Source organism: Spea bombifrons, chromosome 2 (assembly GCF_027358695.1).
Source record: "Spea bombifrons isolate aSpeBom1 chromosome 2, aSpeBom1.2.pri, whole genome shotgun sequence".
Taxonomy (NCBI): Eukaryota; Metazoa; Chordata; class Amphibia; order Anura; family Pelobatidae; genus Spea; species Spea bombifrons.
The window spans coordinates 78,766,154-78,784,430 of record NC_071088.1 but is presented as its reverse complement, the minus strand read 5'-3'; the positions used below and the strand labels follow the sequence as shown (position 1 = coordinate 78,784,430).

The 18,277-nt window shown below is 41.6% G+C and overlaps 1 protein-coding gene and 1 long non-coding RNA gene across 2 annotated transcripts; both read right to left on the bottom strand.

Annotated features, from left to right (window-relative positions):
* Window positions 1-732: 732 nt before the first annotated feature.
* Window positions 733-8,653, bottom strand: CHCHD2 (coiled-coil-helix-coiled-coil-helix domain containing 2). The gene is made up of 4 exons (XM_053454906.1): window positions 8,496-8,653; window positions 4,111-4,357; window positions 1,441-1,612; window positions 733-1,052 (listed from the first exon to the last, which is right to left on the bottom strand). Exons 1-4 carry the CDS (start codon window positions 8,543-8,545, stop codon window positions 1,042-1,044), a joined length of 480 nt encoding a protein of 159 aa, XP_053310881.1. The 5' UTR covers window positions 8,546-8,653; the 3' UTR covers window positions 733-1,041.
* A 3,257-nt stretch (window positions 8,654-11,910) lies between these two features.
* LOC128472924 (uncharacterized) lies at window positions 11,911-16,605 on the bottom strand. Its single transcript, XR_008346223.1, has 2 exons — window positions 16,180-16,605; window positions 11,911-12,280 (listed from the first exon to the last, which is right to left on the bottom strand). It is a non-coding gene; the product is annotated as an uncharacterized LOC128472924 (long non-coding RNA).
* Between the last annotated feature and the right edge of the window lie 1,672 nt (window positions 16,606-18,277).

Sequence of the window (18,277 nt, the reverse complement as noted above, 5' to 3'; positions counted from 1 at the left end):
GGCGCTAGGATCCCTAGCAGTCCCACTGTGTTGTATCTCCACACGCTTAAACGCAGAATGACTGCAGAGATCAGCCATTCAACGCATCTAGTCTTCATCTTTTGGATGCTGTAAAAAAAACCGCAAACCTTCATTCATGTTGTCTTATATTTACAATAGCCTAATGCATATTTGCCTTTTTTTGGTTGTTCCACTTATCTACACACCTTCTCAGTAAAGGGACACTTTAATCTGTAGAATAGCTGAATAGTCCCTATAATTTTGCATTTCTACAGAATTCTCCCATATGCATTTGCTTCTTTAATCAGCTCCTAAGCTTGTAGGATTTGTGCTCAGTTGTACATGCTTCTTGCTTACTAAAGGGCAAACTCCATAAACTTACTACCAGCTGCTTCCAGCGGACTGTCTAACCCTTTGTGGCAACTTTGTAGAACATGCTTTAGACTTGCTGTGCATAAACTAGTTCCAGCAGCAGCAGCAGGTAAACAGCCATACACAGTGACAACGCTCGTGTACACCATTTGGGTACCAGTATCTGCAAAGCAATCATTTTCTCCATTATTGAACTTACGAAGATGGGAAGTATGATGCAAGGACCCGTATGTAGCAGTTGGAACTGGGTTATAATGTAACATAAGACTATGAGAAGTTTATTTAATCCATAACCAGGATACGTTTAGCCAACATCCAGAATTAACAATCAAAATCGAACTCACAAATTCATAACCAGAATGGAGCCATGGAAACATTTTATTTAAATAAAAAAAATCATTCTAATGACAGACAGATGTCTCATGGAACAGAATTCAATCTCCAAATCCATGGCCCAATAGTTGTGCGTTTTCTGCGTTCCCCCAAAAGATGTTATGTTTCTTTTCATTCTGAATCCGGTGATCAAAACCCCAGATGATAGGATTTCAAAGGCGTGCTTGAGAGGAGGACGCAATCCATTTAATGATTTAACTTGCATAATTCTAGTTTCTGTGTGGGTCATGTTTCTGATCCATGAGCACACACGTTCTTCTACTGCCAAGCCAATATTTATTGAAAGCCTAAAAAAAAGAAGAAGAGCTATCAAAGTGTATTCATGACATCAGAATACATTGATTTAACATTAACATAAATACAGACTGTCCATTACAGGATTCACCAGTGGGAAACAGTACAGCGCTCTCATAAAGCCGTTTACAAAAGTTTCCATGAATAAAAGAAAAACACCTACTTAATACAACCCAGCCTTGTATTGCTTATGAGTGGAACTGCAATCAACCTTTATTTTATCAATGCTTTCTCTTAAAAAAACAAAACCAAAAAAACCCCCTCAACTACCAATGTTGTATCTCCAGCCAACGTCCCACTCCGCAGCTGCAATATGTGGCGAGTGAGGGATCTGACCTGTTGTGTTGTATAGAATATAGCTGCATTTTATGAAGAACTTACCATTTGCAAAGCGACACTGTTTTAGCACCTCTCCAAAACCTTCACAGAGCTTCAGGTCACTTTGATTCTGAGCACACTCCAGGAACTGTTTCAGCTCATACTGACAGGGTGAGTACTGGGATTGCTGCTGCTGCTGCGGCTGCTGATACATTGGCTGGGCAGCGGCTGGTTCCTGGGAATATCAAGACATAGTGTTGGGAATGGTCAAATATAATATATATATATATATTTAAAAAAATAAATACAATTTTCTAACAGATTTAAATATTATTGAAATCTTTATTTCTTGCATTATTCTCTTTTGCTTTCTTTTATTCTTGTCTGTTTCCTCTCTGCTTGAAGGTTATAATATTTTACATAGTTGGGCCAGTTTAAAATCCTCTGAAGAACCCGTAATTTTACTTGGTTTTCATATATATATATATATATATATATATATATATATTTTTTTTTTTAAATACTTATGATATGGATATTTATTTTAATTTTGTAACCACATGGATTCTTAGCACATATACCAGTATTCAGAGAAATATGAAGCCATACAAGAAATGCATGCTGGGGAATTAAATGAGACAGAAAAACTCCAATAACTTGGTAATGCACTAAAAAGTACACATGACATGAAGTGTTCCTTTAAATGAAAAATGGGTCGCCAAGTCATGCGTAAACACATTAACCTTTCTTCCCCCATGTGAGGCTGAGCAATCTTTTTTTATTTTTGCTATGGTTACATTTTGGTGACTATTTTACAAACAGTGTACACTAACTGAGGAAAGTATTTTTTTTCTTCAGGACAAGTAAAGCTACTCAGACATTTGGTATGGGACAAACTGTGGATTACATAATACCGTATTTGCTCGATTATAAGACGAGGTTTTTTCCAGAGCAAATGCTCTGAAAAATACCCCTCGTCTTATAATCGGGGTCGTCTTCTAATCAGACCCCAAAAAAATGCTGGCGCCATGCTGCTTACCGGTCGCGAGCAGCGTCTCTTCTGTTAGAAGCAGGGCAGGAAGCTTGCAGCGTCCTCACAGAACTCTATCTCCCCCCTCCCTCCTCTGAGGGCGGGGCCAGAGAAGTTGCTACAGCCGGTCCCCTGCAGAAGTCTGCGAGTGGGAGATCTGCAGTTCAGGTGAGGGGGTGGGGGAGGGTTTTTGAGTATGTGTGAAGTGTGTGTGATTAAGGGAATGAATGAGTATTTAAATGTTTGTGAATGAGTGTGAGTGTGTGTGTGATAGCATGGATGTGTAAGGGGGGTGGGGGTTGTAGCATGGCATATGGAGGCTGTAATCCCACTGCTATCATCCCCAGGTTCCAGCATGTACTGGCTGCCTTGGCTTGATAGGAGTGTGATTGCTGTTAGCAGTTTGATATATATATATATATCAAACTGCTAACAGCAATCACACTCCTATCAAGCCAAGGCAGCCAGTACATGCTGGGTTAAAAGGCATATCATGGGGCTGAGTGGCATATAGGGGGTTAAAATGCATTTCTGGACCTCCAGAAATGCATTTTAACCCCCTATATGCCACTCAGCCCCATGATATGCCTATATACCTCCAGAAATGCTTTATACCCCCCTATATGCCACTCAGCCCCATGATATGCCTTTTAACCCCCTATATGCCAGAGTGGCATACAGGGGTATAAGGCATATCATGGGGCAGAGTGGCAAATAGGGGGGTATAAAGCATTTCTGGGGGCAGAGTGGCATAACTGGGGGGGGGCAGGTTGGCAAATAAAAGGAAATTTAAAAAATATATTTTTCTCAATCATAGCTTTTATTAAACATGAAAATAATTTACATTAATTAATATTTACTGGTAAAACTTTTTCCCTATAGGGTAGTCTTATATTCAGGCTTTTTGTTTTTTTCCTAAATTAATATTTTGATTTTGGGGGGTCGTCTTATAATCGGGGTCGTCTTATAATCGAGCAAATACGGTATATAGTGGTGGTAAAACAAAAACAAAAAAAACATTTTGGGAAAAAAATCCAATTAGCAAATGCATCCAATAGATGTGGTTGTACATATATGTAGATTAGACATTTAACCCACTTAGGAGAGAGTAAACTATAACTCATACAGTTTAGGCACACGAGAAGGGGTTAATTTTGATAATTGTGCTAAAGAAAGAAAACGGGTAAGAAATTCCACCGTCCACAAGCATGTCATCTTTTTTTCCCCAAACACATCTCCTTGCACACGATATTCTCACATCCAGCAGTCTTCCCAGACCCACAAGTGCTTTTCTGTTTCAAGCAGCCAATCAGCGGCAAGAATAGTGGGACCAGGGAGAAGGAGGGCAACTGCAAAAGTAAGGCTGCAGCTTCCTTGTTAGATAAGTGCTCACAGGTGACTTTAATATGCATTTTTCTGTAACCGGGGTGTCTGGGACATTAAAATGTCCCTTTAATGTAAGTCATGTTTAAGAAGGCATTTATACTACATTAGCTAAAGGATTATCTGGTCCTTCAGTTATTTACCAAAACACAGCAACTTTTGCCGTTGCGATCACATGATTTTTATTATTAGCACTATTGTTACTTATTGTTTTTTTCATCTGTTACAAATGTTCTTAGATGTATTTTCTATAGGGTTTACATGTTACAATACATAACAGTAAAAGCCCACCACGACTATGGAATAGTTGCTGTAGTTACCTGGTATGTGACGTCTGCCCTTGCTGGCTCCGAACTGCTTCCTCCACCAAAACCTCCAGTGATCGCATGGCCCAGCGTGTGTCCAACTGCAGAGCCCACGGCCACCCCAGCAGCTGTGGTTGCCATTTGGGCCATCAGACCTGGTTGCCTGGGAGCTGCTGCTGGTCCAAGTGCAGATGGGGCTGCGGCTACAGGTGCAGGTGGGTGAGCTGCAGGAGGGGGTGCAGACCTCATTACTGGGGCCCGGCTGCAGAAATATAAAAGTAGCCGTGTTATAATTTATAGCATTGTACACCACAAAACTTCATAAACGCATTGTATGGTCTTTGAATAAATGCAACTAACACTATCAATATTATAGGACTAACATTCAGAATCATTAACCTCTTCAGGCTTGGGGGTTTTCATAACCAAAATATTTTTTGTCATATATCTGTAAAACCATGATTCCACTTGCATTTTTGAGGAACCTGCACAAATAATGCATAATTTTCTTCAGGGAACGTGGGGCCTTTGTGTAAAATCATAGCAATACGATTTCCCTATTATGTAGGTGCCACAGCTGAACAATGACCCTATTTATGTTCAGCAACATCACCTGATTGAAGCCATACCTCACATACATCAGGGCTTGACAAATTTGTTGTGAATCTAGGCGCCAGGTAAAAAAGTTAGGAGCCAGGATTTTTTTAAACTAACAGTTGGTCAGGAGTGATCTGATCATCATCAACCCACTTACTAAACTCACAGCATTTGACCTGGACTTTCAGGTCAGTGCTGTTTTTTTTTTTTCAATGCTGATGTTCCATTGGAGCACAGCATTGACTGATATTTAGTCCCAAGCTTGTGGGGACAAATGTTAACCCCTGCAATGCCACGAATGTGTCATACACAATTGTGGCATTGAAGGGGTTAACGCTGCACTGTCGCTCTCAGGGAGCGATCAGGCAGCAGGGGGGTGTTGGGGCTGGTCTCCACACTCACGGGGAGACCAAAGAACCCTCTCCCCTGTCCCTGAAGCTGCCTCTGGCAGCTGGGACTCAAATTGCTCGTCTATGGACCAGCCATTGCAGGGGGAGTCTCTGGTGACTGCTGTAGGCTTCCATGCCTACAGGAGACATCACAGGGCTTGAGGGGGCTCGTTTTTGCTGTTGCTGGTCTGCCTGGAACCACCAGCAGCAGCGCCCCGTACAAAACGGGAATTAACCCCTAAATGCCGCGATCAAAGCATTGAAGGGGTTAACGCTGCACTGTCGCTCTCATGAAGCGATCAGGCAGCTGGGGGGTGTTGTGTCAGGTAACCACACTTGTGTGGGGACCCAATCAACACTCAACCCCCTTCCCTGAAGCTGCCTGTGGCAGCTGAAAACGCGATTGCTGGTTTTGCAGCAACCGCGTTTTCAGCCTACAGGCTCACTCTGTGGGAGGGATCTCAGGCTTGGGAGCTGGCTCGGAGTGGCTGTGCTGTCTGCCCAGACTCCTGGGCAGACAGCAGCAGCAGCACCCCCGTGTGGTGACTCAGCCTCTTACATCCACAATTTTTTCTGGATGTAAGAGGCTGACAAAACCTAGGCGCCAGGACAAAATTCTCTGTCGCCATGGCGACCGGGATTTGTCGAGCCCTGACATACATATTTGTGTTCCAGAGGGCCATACCCATGCTTTACATTTCACCCCATATGACATTTTTAATGCTTTTGACTTGGGTGGGGGGAGGGTTTAGATTTTTATTTTTATTTCAATTTTTTCCCACTGTTTCCAGTGCAGTATGGCTCGAAATCCCTTTGGGAATCTCTCATTTTTTATGCCAGAGGGGGAAACTGTTCTTTCTCCACCTCCTGATCACACTGTGATCAGCCAGCAAGGGGAGCAATGGGAGAGCCCAGCAAGCTCTAGAAAGAGCCTGCTGAGCCTCTCCTGTCCCCCAAGTATACCTTCAGTGACACCTACAACAATTGCGTGAAAAAAAGGAAACACGACCAGTGATGGAAGAACGAGTTCCTATGGGGGGATATAATAGTCATATCCGACCTCTGGCTAGGGGGCTATCCTTGTTAGCTCAGTCAGATAAGGTTGTGTGTCTAGAAAGAGGATTTAAACTAAATTAAGAAATTTTAAATATCATATGCCAAATATCAATGTCATTGGTATATTCACAAAAATTAAACCATGGTAGTTAGAATTATATTTGTCCATGTTAGAGTAGGCCACAAAATATATAGCTTGCCATACAGATTTTGATGGCTGCTAGAATAAGAATACTTAAGGAAAGAGGATTTATTTTCCAGAGGAAAGTCCAGATGGAATAAGTAAAGCTGTGGACTGAGATCAGTAACTCCATGAAATAGGCATTAAAGTAAGGAAGTAAGTCGTTTAATAAGTTTTTTCACATTCTCACCAAATATGGTAAGACAGATCCAATTAACATACGATAACTCCAACATTCATTAGATACGAATGCGCAAGGAAACCATGTGCCAAAGTTGGATGAGCTTATAAAAGCATTCTAGGAGAATTATACAGTTAGTCACCTATCTAAATATTACCCATGTCTTGTACTGTACAGGTGAGAAAAATCTACCTGGGTCTATTTCCCACTTCTTAATTGATGCGCATTGTTCGGCAGCTTTTTTATAAAGATATTAATTCATAAATCACTTTTGAATCACTTTGCATTCATACATTCATCTAAAATATTAGATATCTCAATATGATTAGATATTTGGGTATGTAAAAGCTTCTTTATCAGACAGTAAAAGTCTGAAAAGAGATAATAGTCTGTGTATGATATCAGCCAATATACTGATCCCATTAGATTTCCAATCATTCACGTTTATGTGCTGTAGATGAACTTGAAACATATCTAATGGCATTGAAAGTGTTATACAATCCTTGGCTCCCAATACCTGTCTCAATCTATTAATGGATTGAATAATATTAGTCACGGCCGGGGATTGAATTTTTAAGGACGTACGTCTTAAGGGGACTGAAAGGGTCAGTGCAGTCTTGCCTTTGCACAGAGAACCAATGATGCTGTCTCAAGTCAGTAAGCAGATGTTAAATAGACACTCATATGCACTTTAATGCGTGCAAAATTAACTTTTCTCCCCTTTGCAAATGCAGAGAGATTTATCAGAATTAGTTTCTCCATCCCAAGCTCTCCAGCTTACCAGAGTGCATGCAGGCTAGACTCGCTACCAGCTAACTTTAGATCTGACTTGTGCCAGAAAACCAAGGGTTCGAGAAAAAGAAGATCCCCACCAGACAAACGCACAGGAAGCGCTGCCATTGGTTCCTTATTGTCACTGGCCGATTCAATGGTTATAGCTTTTTCAAAGTATTTCTTAAAAACACATATTAAAGTAACCTAACAAGAAGTGTATATTGGTGGAGCTGACCGGAACATTGTGTATTGAGTTAAGTGAAACAGCTATTAGTGAAGCACAATTTAATTTAGATTTTTCCCATTCACGTCTCAGAGCCCTAGTGAGAAAATACGACCTTGGCTAAAACTGATGTGTAACAGTCATGCACGGGTGACTAAGGTTCATGTTACTTCTATGTTACATCACAAACAAGGTTGTGCAAAACAAACAAGACATCTTATCTGCCAAGTATCAGAATGATGAATGGCAAATGGAAGCTTACCACCTAAACTCTTCAACAAGATCAATGAAGGCTGGACATGTGGTCTTTGAAGATCAGGCTTCCACAATGTAGTAACTGTTTCTTTCATGCCATGACATCACAGCTACTGACATACCATACTGCCAGGAAAAAGCTGCTTTTTCCTTAAATGACACTCCTACTGATACATATACAGATACAACAGGAGTTCTGGATCGTGCCCGTGAGCTTGCCACCTAGCCTTATGGGACTTTCGTACAAACCTGGCAAAAACAGTGGGCTTCTGGGCTTACAATCTAAAAATGGAATGAAGACTGTCAGATACACCACTCATCCTGGGTGAACCTTCTGTGAATTATGTTATGTCCTTATAGTATGATGATTGGCTGTTAAAGAACGGTTCTTGGTGTTTAAGTATTTACAAAATGTGAAATAGTCCAGGATCAATAGAAAAAACGTCATAGGCCCTCTGAGAACAGATGTTTGACCTTCACATAACATAAAAACACACTGCATAACACCATTTAAATGGGCCTCCTATGATAATTACCCAATATATCATGCCCTAGAGAGCCATGCTCGACATTATATATACAACATTAACGGCTTTCGGGCTCTGATGCGCACACGTGTAGACAAGATGCCGTGAAGAGATAGAATAATGACCTGTCTCAGGCCTTAGCAATATGAGTGCGGGTCCAACGGGTAACACAGACCGCAAACGGAACCAATAAGTGACTAGTACCCGTGCACTTTACCTGGCTGGCGGTGCCATCCTTGAGGTGCGGCTTCTGCTTCCCCTTGGCATGGTTCTAGTTCACTTCCACTCAGTCGATAAACGTCCTTGACAAATGCTATGTCGTTCTGATTGCGTCACTACTAGTGTAATCGCCTTATATAAGTTCGGACGGATACGCACGGTTACGCCCACAATATGCGTGACGCACGACGTGAAAGGGAAAGAATCAACCAATCAGTGCATCCTTTAACCGGCAGGTCAATTACCGAATGAAAGTGCAAGAGATCTAATCACTAGAGAACAATGCATGACTTGGAGACAATTGTCCAACGCTCTTCGCTGAGAAACATGTTCTCTGGTGCTTGAAAGTCAAGAATTCCAGAAACGCCTAGAAAACGCTTCAGTAGGAGGGCAGCTTGCAAGCTTTTTGTAGTTATGTAACAACCATGTTTTTTTTCCTAAGAGCATGCGCATTATACCATACCTTTCATTGAGTCTATGAATACTCAGTAATTAAATTAATGTAATTCTCACAAAATAAATAGCACATTGACACTAGAGCTTTAATTCAATTCATTAAAGGAGGGTTTTTCACACCCTAAACACCAGAGGTTTTTGCCATATGTTTGTTACGCAGTAATTCCCGCTTCCAAAGTTTGAGGTCCTCCCGCAAATCATTTTATTTGTTCAGGACGTGTAGGGCCTTCGTTTGACACCACAGAAATACGCAATTTTAAGGGTTAATATGGAAAAAAAAGATGAGTTGGTACTGTGTTAGCCGTAGAATTACATGAGACAAGTGGAGTTTGTCACTCTCCTAGGATTTCTTATGCACAGTACGTGCCGCCTCTGAACAATAATCCTATGTTTTATACTTTTGACTTTATAGTTTGTAATGTTGTTGTTATTATCATTTTGAACTGCTCCTAGTGCAACATGGACATATTTTCCCTTCTCTTGCATCCCGTGGACCCCCAGTGGTGTTATGATGACATGACCAGGGTCCCTCTATTTTGTTAATTGTTATATTAATTTTTATTACTATTGCTTTGTGTACACTATATGGACAAAAATATAGGGACATGCCTCTTAATTATTGAATTCGGGTGTTTCAATCAGCCCCGTTGTCACAGGTGTATAAAATCAAGCACCTAGTCATGCAGTCTGCATTTACAAACATTTGTGAAATTTGTCGTTAGAAATACTGGCCATGCTAATTTGCATAATCACTTATATATGTGTGACATCACAGAAACATAATGTGCACCTATACCCCCCCCCCAAATATGATAAATAACAATGGGAGACCCAGCTGTTTAGTGACTGTACCTTTGTAAAAACATGGGGGATGACAAGGTACCATAACAACCATATGATAATTTAAAACATCAGGCAGGAGTTTGCTGCATGTTTTTTTAAACCAACTCATTAGGAGTGTCATAAAGTGGCTGGGCTACATACTGTCCTGCCATGTGACACCACATGGGCGATGTCCTTGAGAGAGACCTAAAAGAATGGGAGCCTAAGAGTAAACCTTTCAATTCGCTTTTATTCAACATCTTTTGACCACAGATTATTTTACTGTTGCCTTGTGAGTTTGCTGTGTTTTATCCGTTTATTTTCAGACTGTTTTGTATTCATTTTTTGTATGTCTTCTGTTACCATTATTTTTTGTATAAGCACTGTGACTATTCTACTTAGATTAAATATAATTACTGTGTTTGCGCGATTATAAGGTGACCCCTCAAAATGTATTAAGTAGGAAAAAAAAGACTGAATATAAGACTACCCTATAGGAAAAAAGTTTTACTAGTAAATATTTGATTTAATTAAATAAACTATTTTTCATATTTAATTAAAACTAAGATTGAGAAAAATGCATTACTTGTTTTTATTTCCTTTTATTTGCCAACCTGCCCCCCAGTTATGCAGATCTGCCCCCCAGATATGCCTTATACCCAGAGCCGTAGCTAGCTCTTTTTGCACCCGAGGCAAGAATGGAAAATTGTCCCCTCCCCATAAACACACATATACATAGCCTTTACACACACCTGTCCATTAACACACACATACGCATACACTGCCCTTACACACAACTGCCCATAAACACACATACACTGCCCTTATACACAACTTCCCATAAACACACATATACACACACACCAGCTTACAAACATACAAATCACTAATTGTGATATCCCCAACCAGCCCTGCTCATCGGGCACCTCCTTCCCAGACCAGCACTGATGGTGCCTGGGTGCGCACTGCCCACGGGGGCACCTGATGAGCAGGGCTGGTTGGGGAGAGCACAATCATGCAGCTGCCTCGCCAGTCCCCTGAAGACCGGCCGAGGGGAGGCGGCCTTTCAGCTCGCCCCCCCTATAGATACGCTACTGTTTTTTAAGGGGGCTTTGTGGTGAATCACATTGCTGGCAGGACCCTGTTGAGCTGGTTGGGGAGATCTGCAATCTCCCCAACCAGTCGTGGAGGCTGCAGCTGCTGATCGGGCAGCTGTGCGCCCCCTCGCCGCTGCGCCCGAGGCCTCACCCTTCCTACGGCCCTGCTTATACCCCCCTATATGCCACTCTGTCCCCCCCTAGACATATCAATGCATCCCCATACTCCCTGGTGTCTAGTGAGGGCAGCTGGTGGACGTTTGTGCAACACGCATAGACAACCTCTGCTGCTGCCTGGCACTTCCACAGGGGCTTCTATGACGGAGTGCCAGAAGGTCAGGTCACGCAGGCGGAAGTCCCGGGCAGTAGCGGAGGTTGTCTGTAAGAATAAAGCAGACGTCCACCAGCTGCCAGAGGGGAGTATCAAGGTCTCATGCAGCACTGCAGGGGATGCAGGCTTATAGTCAGACCTCTATTTGAGCATTTGATCCGAAAAAAATATGGTAATTCAGTTCTGTCTTTGTGTTTTGAACTCATAGCTTTGCAAGTTATCATATGACTGTTTTTTGCTTTGGAGATTTAGCATCTTTGACTAAATCAGGTTTTTGTGAAATTTTAGTAGTTCAGGGGATCTTTTGGTGTTTTTAAAACCTTAAATTGACCTTGGGGGTGGCAGTGAATAAATGATTGGGGTTAAGGTGTGGTTGCTCTGGGCCCAGTGGGGAGAGCAGTGAGTGAGCCTGCTGGCTGCCCCCCCCAATTAACCCTTTCACGTCCATGCTCCCCCTTCACAGCATGATGAGAGCTGGCAGGCATTTAAGACCTTTGAAACAGTAACTATGTGCAAAAGCCATAAGGTTTCTGTACACAGTGGCAGTATTAGAAGTTTCAAAGAGTCTGAACGTTTTTCTTAATTTCATGATTTCTCCAAGGAGTCACACATTGCCTTCACCTTCCTTTATGAATTTTGCACGTTTTAGACAATGTGAAAAGTTAACTGTTAATAGCAGTTTATGAGCAAGTTATCAGGCTGAAAAATATTAATTCTTCATTTATTGGCATAAAATATTCTTTATGTAAAAGCAGGCACAACATTATTGTTGCATTCACAATCAAAAACCGTGCCAAACTGTAAAAAGACGATTACCAAAACCAGTACAGAACTGGCCCATGCCAAATGGATAACTCGGTTTAAGTTACAGTACATCAGATAACAATTCTTTACACCACTGTAAAAAAATGCAAATGTAGAACATCCATGTGGAGGTGCTTTTGTGTCCCACATATGACCTAAAGTACTGGAGAGCAGACAGCAAAAGGCTAAGCTGTGCAGTCTTCCATATGACAATAGAATGTAAAACACCGAGGAACAGTTAAAGGATCACACGTCGTCGTCGTCGTCATCTTCCTGGAAAAGAAAAAAAAATATGTCACCCACTGGCTGTTAAACCCTTTCACCCAAAAATGCATTGTAGAAACTGACAAGGGGAAGGAAAACGTTGACTGATTTGCATGCAGTATAATTCCGAGGAGGGGACCAACACAGAAAAAAACAAATACACACGCTACACCCGTAGGGCATAAATGGAGCAACTGCCATTACATGGTGATAAATTATCTGCTTTTTTAAAGTGCAAAGTATGTATTGGTGTCAGTTTGGTGGGGGCAGCCACTTAATATTTATTAATGGCATAATGCTATTTGCCATTTCGCTTAGATTTTCTTCTACACGGTAGGTGCCGCTGCAGAACCAATTTATGTTCAACAACATCTGATTACAGTAACATGGCACATATTTTTATGTTCTACTTTTTAATACTACTAGCTTAATGGGTTTGGGGGTAATGAAGAAGAGGAGTTTAATATATGGCAATACGCAGACTGTGGACTTATCTTTCCATTTTTTTTATTTTTTTTTGCACGGTTATCTGCAATTTGGATATAGATCCATTTAGAGATCTCTATAATTTATTGTGGATGCCAGTGATGTTTACGGTTTTTCCTTTGACATTTCATTAAAAAAATAATTCCATTTCTTGGAAGAAGGAGAAACGTTTGATTCTTACTCTCTTCCCTCCACTGATCATACACGCGTGGCTCCATAGATTTGCATTACTGATCTCAATGTGCGATATCAGCCAACAGGGGTGCAATCAGAGATTACAAAAAGGTCTAGACACCTGTGGGGTCTCTCCTCTCCAGTGAGTGTCAGCAACGTGTTCAAGTGTGTATTTATATTTATTTGCATTTAAAAAGTAGACATTTACAGGGATCGGTCACTGACGCCACAGGTGCTCCCCCAAACTGGATGTGTCAAACCCCCATTAAAAAGTAAAATATTTTTATTTTGTTATTTTACATAAAGGAGCGAATAAGCTTTTATCGACTATAAGTCAGACATAGGGCTAAAACACCCATTAGACTCTGCCAGAATAATGATGTTGATGGGGACTGCAGCATGTGCCATACTTTTGAATGTGTATTTTCTACCTATATTTTGTTTCTGTAGTATACGATAAATGTAAACTATATGTGCTGCATTTGCAATCTACATAATATGAACATCTTCAATTTCCTTCAACAGTGAAGTACCAACGTTATCCCCCCGTTGGTGGCATAGTTAAAAACCATGGGTCTTCCCCTTTAAAGAGGCAAAGTATATAACGCCCTAATTCAGAATACTGGAAACCTAATAAACCAAGAACATTCCTCACAAAATTAAACAAGTTGATGCTTAACATTGACACACCCTTGTTGGCGATTACTAAAGCGTTAAGGTCTTTGAAACACAGCTTTAACCTATTTGCGTCCCTTAGGATGCACCATGTCCAAAGCTGTGGCAAGATGCTCCATAGGACGTACCTGTACGTCCTGACTTTGTTGCAGCAGCAAGGACATCTCCCTGCCGCTACACAGGAGACAGTCTGGAATCTCCCTTGGCGGCAGAATCCAGCGTTGCTGGCTTCCTGCTGACCGATTGTGTATATTGGCACAAGGGTTTCGGTATACCATTATGCAAGGAATCCCCAATACCCGCTAGGTGGCAGCCTGTACTCTCCCTAGCTGGCTTCTTGACAACTGATCATTTAATGGCACTTGGTACAGGCAGAAGTCCATTGTTATATAAAGCAAAATGGGAAAAAATAAATTAAAAAAAGGGGAAAATTAAGAATTATTATAATTATTTGTGGTAGGGGCAAATGAATAGAATTTGTCGAAAGGAGAAATATAGATATTAAGGGTCCATTCTGTCTGAGGTATGCCAAAACCGACGTACCAGGTAGGTCTAGAAGAGGGCCTCCGCCAGTCAAAGAAATGAAAGAAAGGACAAAGAAAGGAAGAGAAAAAGAGGGGGGACAAGGGAGGGCAGCCTCAAGACGCTGCAACCTAGCTGTGGGACAACTAGGCATTGGTTAAATAACCCCAGCCCCTTCCACAACTACAGGCTAATGCAATTAGCCTTAAAATATATAAATAAATCACAAATACAGGATTTGAGGGGTATAAAAAAAACCCCTGGTCATAAAAGGGTTAAAAAAAAATTGGGTTTCATCACCAAATTCTTTGCTATGTGGAGATAATTTTATAATGAATGTAGTTTTACTAGATTAGAGATCCCACACCCACCCTTATTGTTCTGTGACATGAATCTGTCATGTTTTCAAAAGTTATATACAAAGCAGCATTATCTGTGATATATCTAGAGATATATATCTCATATCCCACACACTCAAACTGTATAGATTTTAATTAACAATGCATGTACTTAAGAATGATATGGTCATTGAACTATATAGATGATTTATAGTGAGCAAAAGGCAAAACAGAGACACATTAAAAGAGACACTCCAGCCTTCATGCGTGCATTTAATGCATATGATAGCTGTCTGGTGGTCAATTTTGCACATCCCCTAGTAACACTTTACAGGAGATGCGTTTAGCCGAATACATCTTCCTGCGCATTATACACTTCCTCCAGTCAGCTCCAGCGATGGCTCTGGGGAATCTCGCAAACCCCGATTCGTCCATCAAACTTTCCAATAGTGATGCGCGATTCATCACTCCGGAGATAACATTTCCGCTGGTCCAGAGTAAAATGGTGATGTGCTTTACACTACTCCAGGCAACTCTAGGCATTGTGCACAGCTTGTGCGCAGCTGCTCGGCCTGGGAAACCCTTTTTATGAAGTCGCCGACACACAGTGCTTGTGCCAATGTTCGGTACTCTATAGTGAGTGATGCTATAGAGGAGTTGATTTGTACCCCCAACTGCCAATGTTTGTCTATGTAGATGGCTGTGTAGTAGCAGTATGCTAGTATGACATCACAGCTGCTTTCCGCACTGGCGCCAGATGCTCAACTGTTCCTCTTTAATACAACATGAACAGTAAGTAACACAAATCAATACTCTAGATTGTAAGCTCATTTGAGCAGAGCCCTTCTCACCAGTTTCTGTATGTCATCTTGTTATGTTATACACTAATTGTTATGTTCTGCTGTTATGTTATGTTGTTATGTTCTGCCTACCCTTTGTACAGCTCTGCAGAATCTGCTGGCGCTGTATAAAAAATAAATGATAATGCGGGAAATAAACCTGTTGAAGGGTATTCAGATGTACCGGTATTTATTTTTTAAAGTACGATTCCTTCTGTCCCCGTGGAATATACTTTAGGTAGAGTTCTAGATTAGTATCTCAATAATTTTTCCTATCATTTAAGAAGCACTCCAGCCATCATACGGGCTCCAATGCATATGGTAGCAGACAGCTGCCTTTACATTTTTGTTATGTCCATGTGATACACCTATATCGTGTCAGTTCCAGCACAGACTCGGCAAATGCTGTGAGTGGGGGTCTTTTCAGATGTAAAGTGCTGCCATTAATTTTAATGTGAGCGCTTTCCTACCAATGATTGGCACACAGGAGTTAAATTGCTGATATTCTCTCCAGCATTTTGGAGAGAGAGAGGGAGGTGCCAGTGATGTTTTCGCATGAAAGAAAGAAGGGGGGAAAAAAGCTACATTCTGTAAAATGTTTAATGGACAAGGGTGCTTTTAACACAGGGGCTGAGGTTAATACGCTGTACTGCAGACAAAGACAAATAAAGTTATTGGGATTAATGTAGATCTTAGTGAGAGGACTCAATGCACCCCCAAGGCCCAATGGCCTCACGGGGAAGATGCCAGTACCAGGTCACCCAGCTCGGTGCAGTGCTATATATGTAAATGTTATCATACACCGAATAGACTTGTTGCTCGTATTGGGGTATTTGGGCACCCTTCCTCCCTGTCACCCGTTACGGCAGATCACCTGAAGGAGGCAGGTAGGCCTGGCTGTCAGTTCGAGGAACTCCTGCTCCTCCTTCTCTTCGTCTCGCTGTTGTGCAGCTTCTCGACGATTTTTCTCTCATGCCCAGCGGGGACATGGCGGTTTCCGTTCAGCTCGATCTCTTTCTTGGTCCTGCCCTTCCCTCCTGTGCCGCGATCGTACTCGTTCAGGTTGTAATAGTCATACTGGTCATAATGATCGCGCTCGAAAACATCAAGGCTCTCGACGTCGGTAGCCATGATCGCGATTGCAATCTTTCTGCTCCCAGTTTTTCAATAACAGGACACGGCAGCAGTGGCTTGTTTTGTACACACAACGCACGTGATCGCAACAGGCCCCCGTGATTGGTGGAATGTGACGCGTTTGAGGTGGTGTGGTTCACTGAACTATAGCCCCTCAGGCTTGAGGAGTTTGGGTGTCAAACCTCGGTTTCGCTTGGAGTTGCTTTTGTTTACATGTTATATAGGCGTTCTAATGCCGGGTTCACATAAATATTACTTTTCCCTTTTATACCTAGGGTTTCACTGCTAATATAATATGTCCCAGTTCTGTCTCCACCAAAGAATTTTCGGGATGTCCCATGGAAAATATTTTTCTCATTTAGTGCACCCTCACAAAATATATATTGTTTTTTTTCAGCACAACTGGGGCTTTCGTTTGAAATAATAATTATATATATATATATATATATATATATATATATATATATATATATATAAACCATCAATTAATATGAAAAGTATCTAAATATTAGGGGGGAAATGCCATATTTTTACAGTTTCGCCTATAAAAACTATATATAACCAGTGCAAATGGAACAAAAAACTTCAAAAAATGTATTTAGGTATTTCTCCTGTTTTTGGAAACACCACATATGCCTGGTATTTTTATTTATTTTGGTGTTAAATATACATCGCTGCTTCTAAACAATATTTTTTTTAAATGTGGTATGCTGGGAGTTGCGCCCCAATAGCGTCCAGAAAAAGAAAAACTGCTAAACCCTTTTTAGTCAACCATTTTAGTACCAATCTGTCCTAAACATTGCAGAAAATTTCATTTTTTTTCATTTTTAACAAACCCATTCTATCCAAACACAGTATTTCAGTATTTTTTCCCCCTGAGTATGTGGAATTAATGAACTAACTTGTGATTTGTATTTAGAAATACCCCTCGAGTACAGAAATACCCCATATGCATGGGTAGGGCATGTCTTTTAGGCACTGCGGGTTCACAATTGAAACATACGCATTACAGTTTTCAAACATGGAATTTTGACAGATCAGTTTGCTGGGTCCAGGTCTCATTTGAGACACAGTAGAGGTTCATTATTTCAATTTAACCCCATACAACCATGGGCGTAGGAATCCCTAAAAATCTGGGGGGGATAGCATTTTCCCCTATCAGATACCCCCTTTTTCTCCCCAATATCCCCTACCCCACTTTCTCTTCATCTCTTTTTTTGCAAACACATACAATGATATATAACTTTAAAGACTGGTAAAAATAATGTACGTTTAATACATTAAATATAGGAAAAAAACAGCTAATCTTTGTAACAAAACATTTTTTTAAATATTGAAAAATTGGACCCTAGGCAAGAATTTCCTTTGGCCCCGCTCTACGCTCCCTAGCATGCATTCACTCTCTCCGCTCCCACACCAAAAAAATATTTGCCACACTGACCATAGATTAGGGGAAGACTGTGAGAGTCAGTGCAGTGACATTGAGAGGTCCTCTGCCCCGTAATCATCCCCAGAGTCCCTTTGTTTACCCATTCAGGGCCGGCCGAAGACTTAACGCCGCCTGGGGCGAAGTTTAAAATGCCGCCCCCACCCGCCGACGCCGGGGGGGGCGGCATTTTAAACTTCGCCGACGCCATAATGCCGCCCCCCCCCCGGTACTTTCCTTTAAACAGTCCTGCTCTGCCACGGTGCCGGCTTGTAATGCTGAGCGCCGGAAATTGACGTCACTTCCGGCGCTCTGCATTACAAGCCGGCACCGAGACCGAACAGAGAGACTCGCCGCAGAGGAGAGAGAGAGAGGGGCGCCGAGCGGGTAAGCGAAAACCACTCGGTGCCCC

What these genes read in the sequence shown, in the direction of transcription:
- CHCHD2 (XM_053454906.1), bottom strand. Translation starts at nt 8,545, where the DNA reads ATGCCAAGGGGAAGCAGAAGCCGCACCTCAAGGATGGCACCGCCAGCC. An exon ending in AGGATGGCACCGCCAGCCAG is followed by an intron (nt 4,358 to 8,495) that starts GTAAAGTGCACG and finishes ATATTTCTGCAG; the next exon opens with CCGGGCCCCAGTAATGAGGT. An exon ending in GGGCAGACGTCACATACCAG is followed by an intron (nt 1,613 to 4,110) that starts GTAACTACAGCA and finishes TGATATTCCCAG; the next exon opens with GAACCAGCCGCTGCCCAGCC.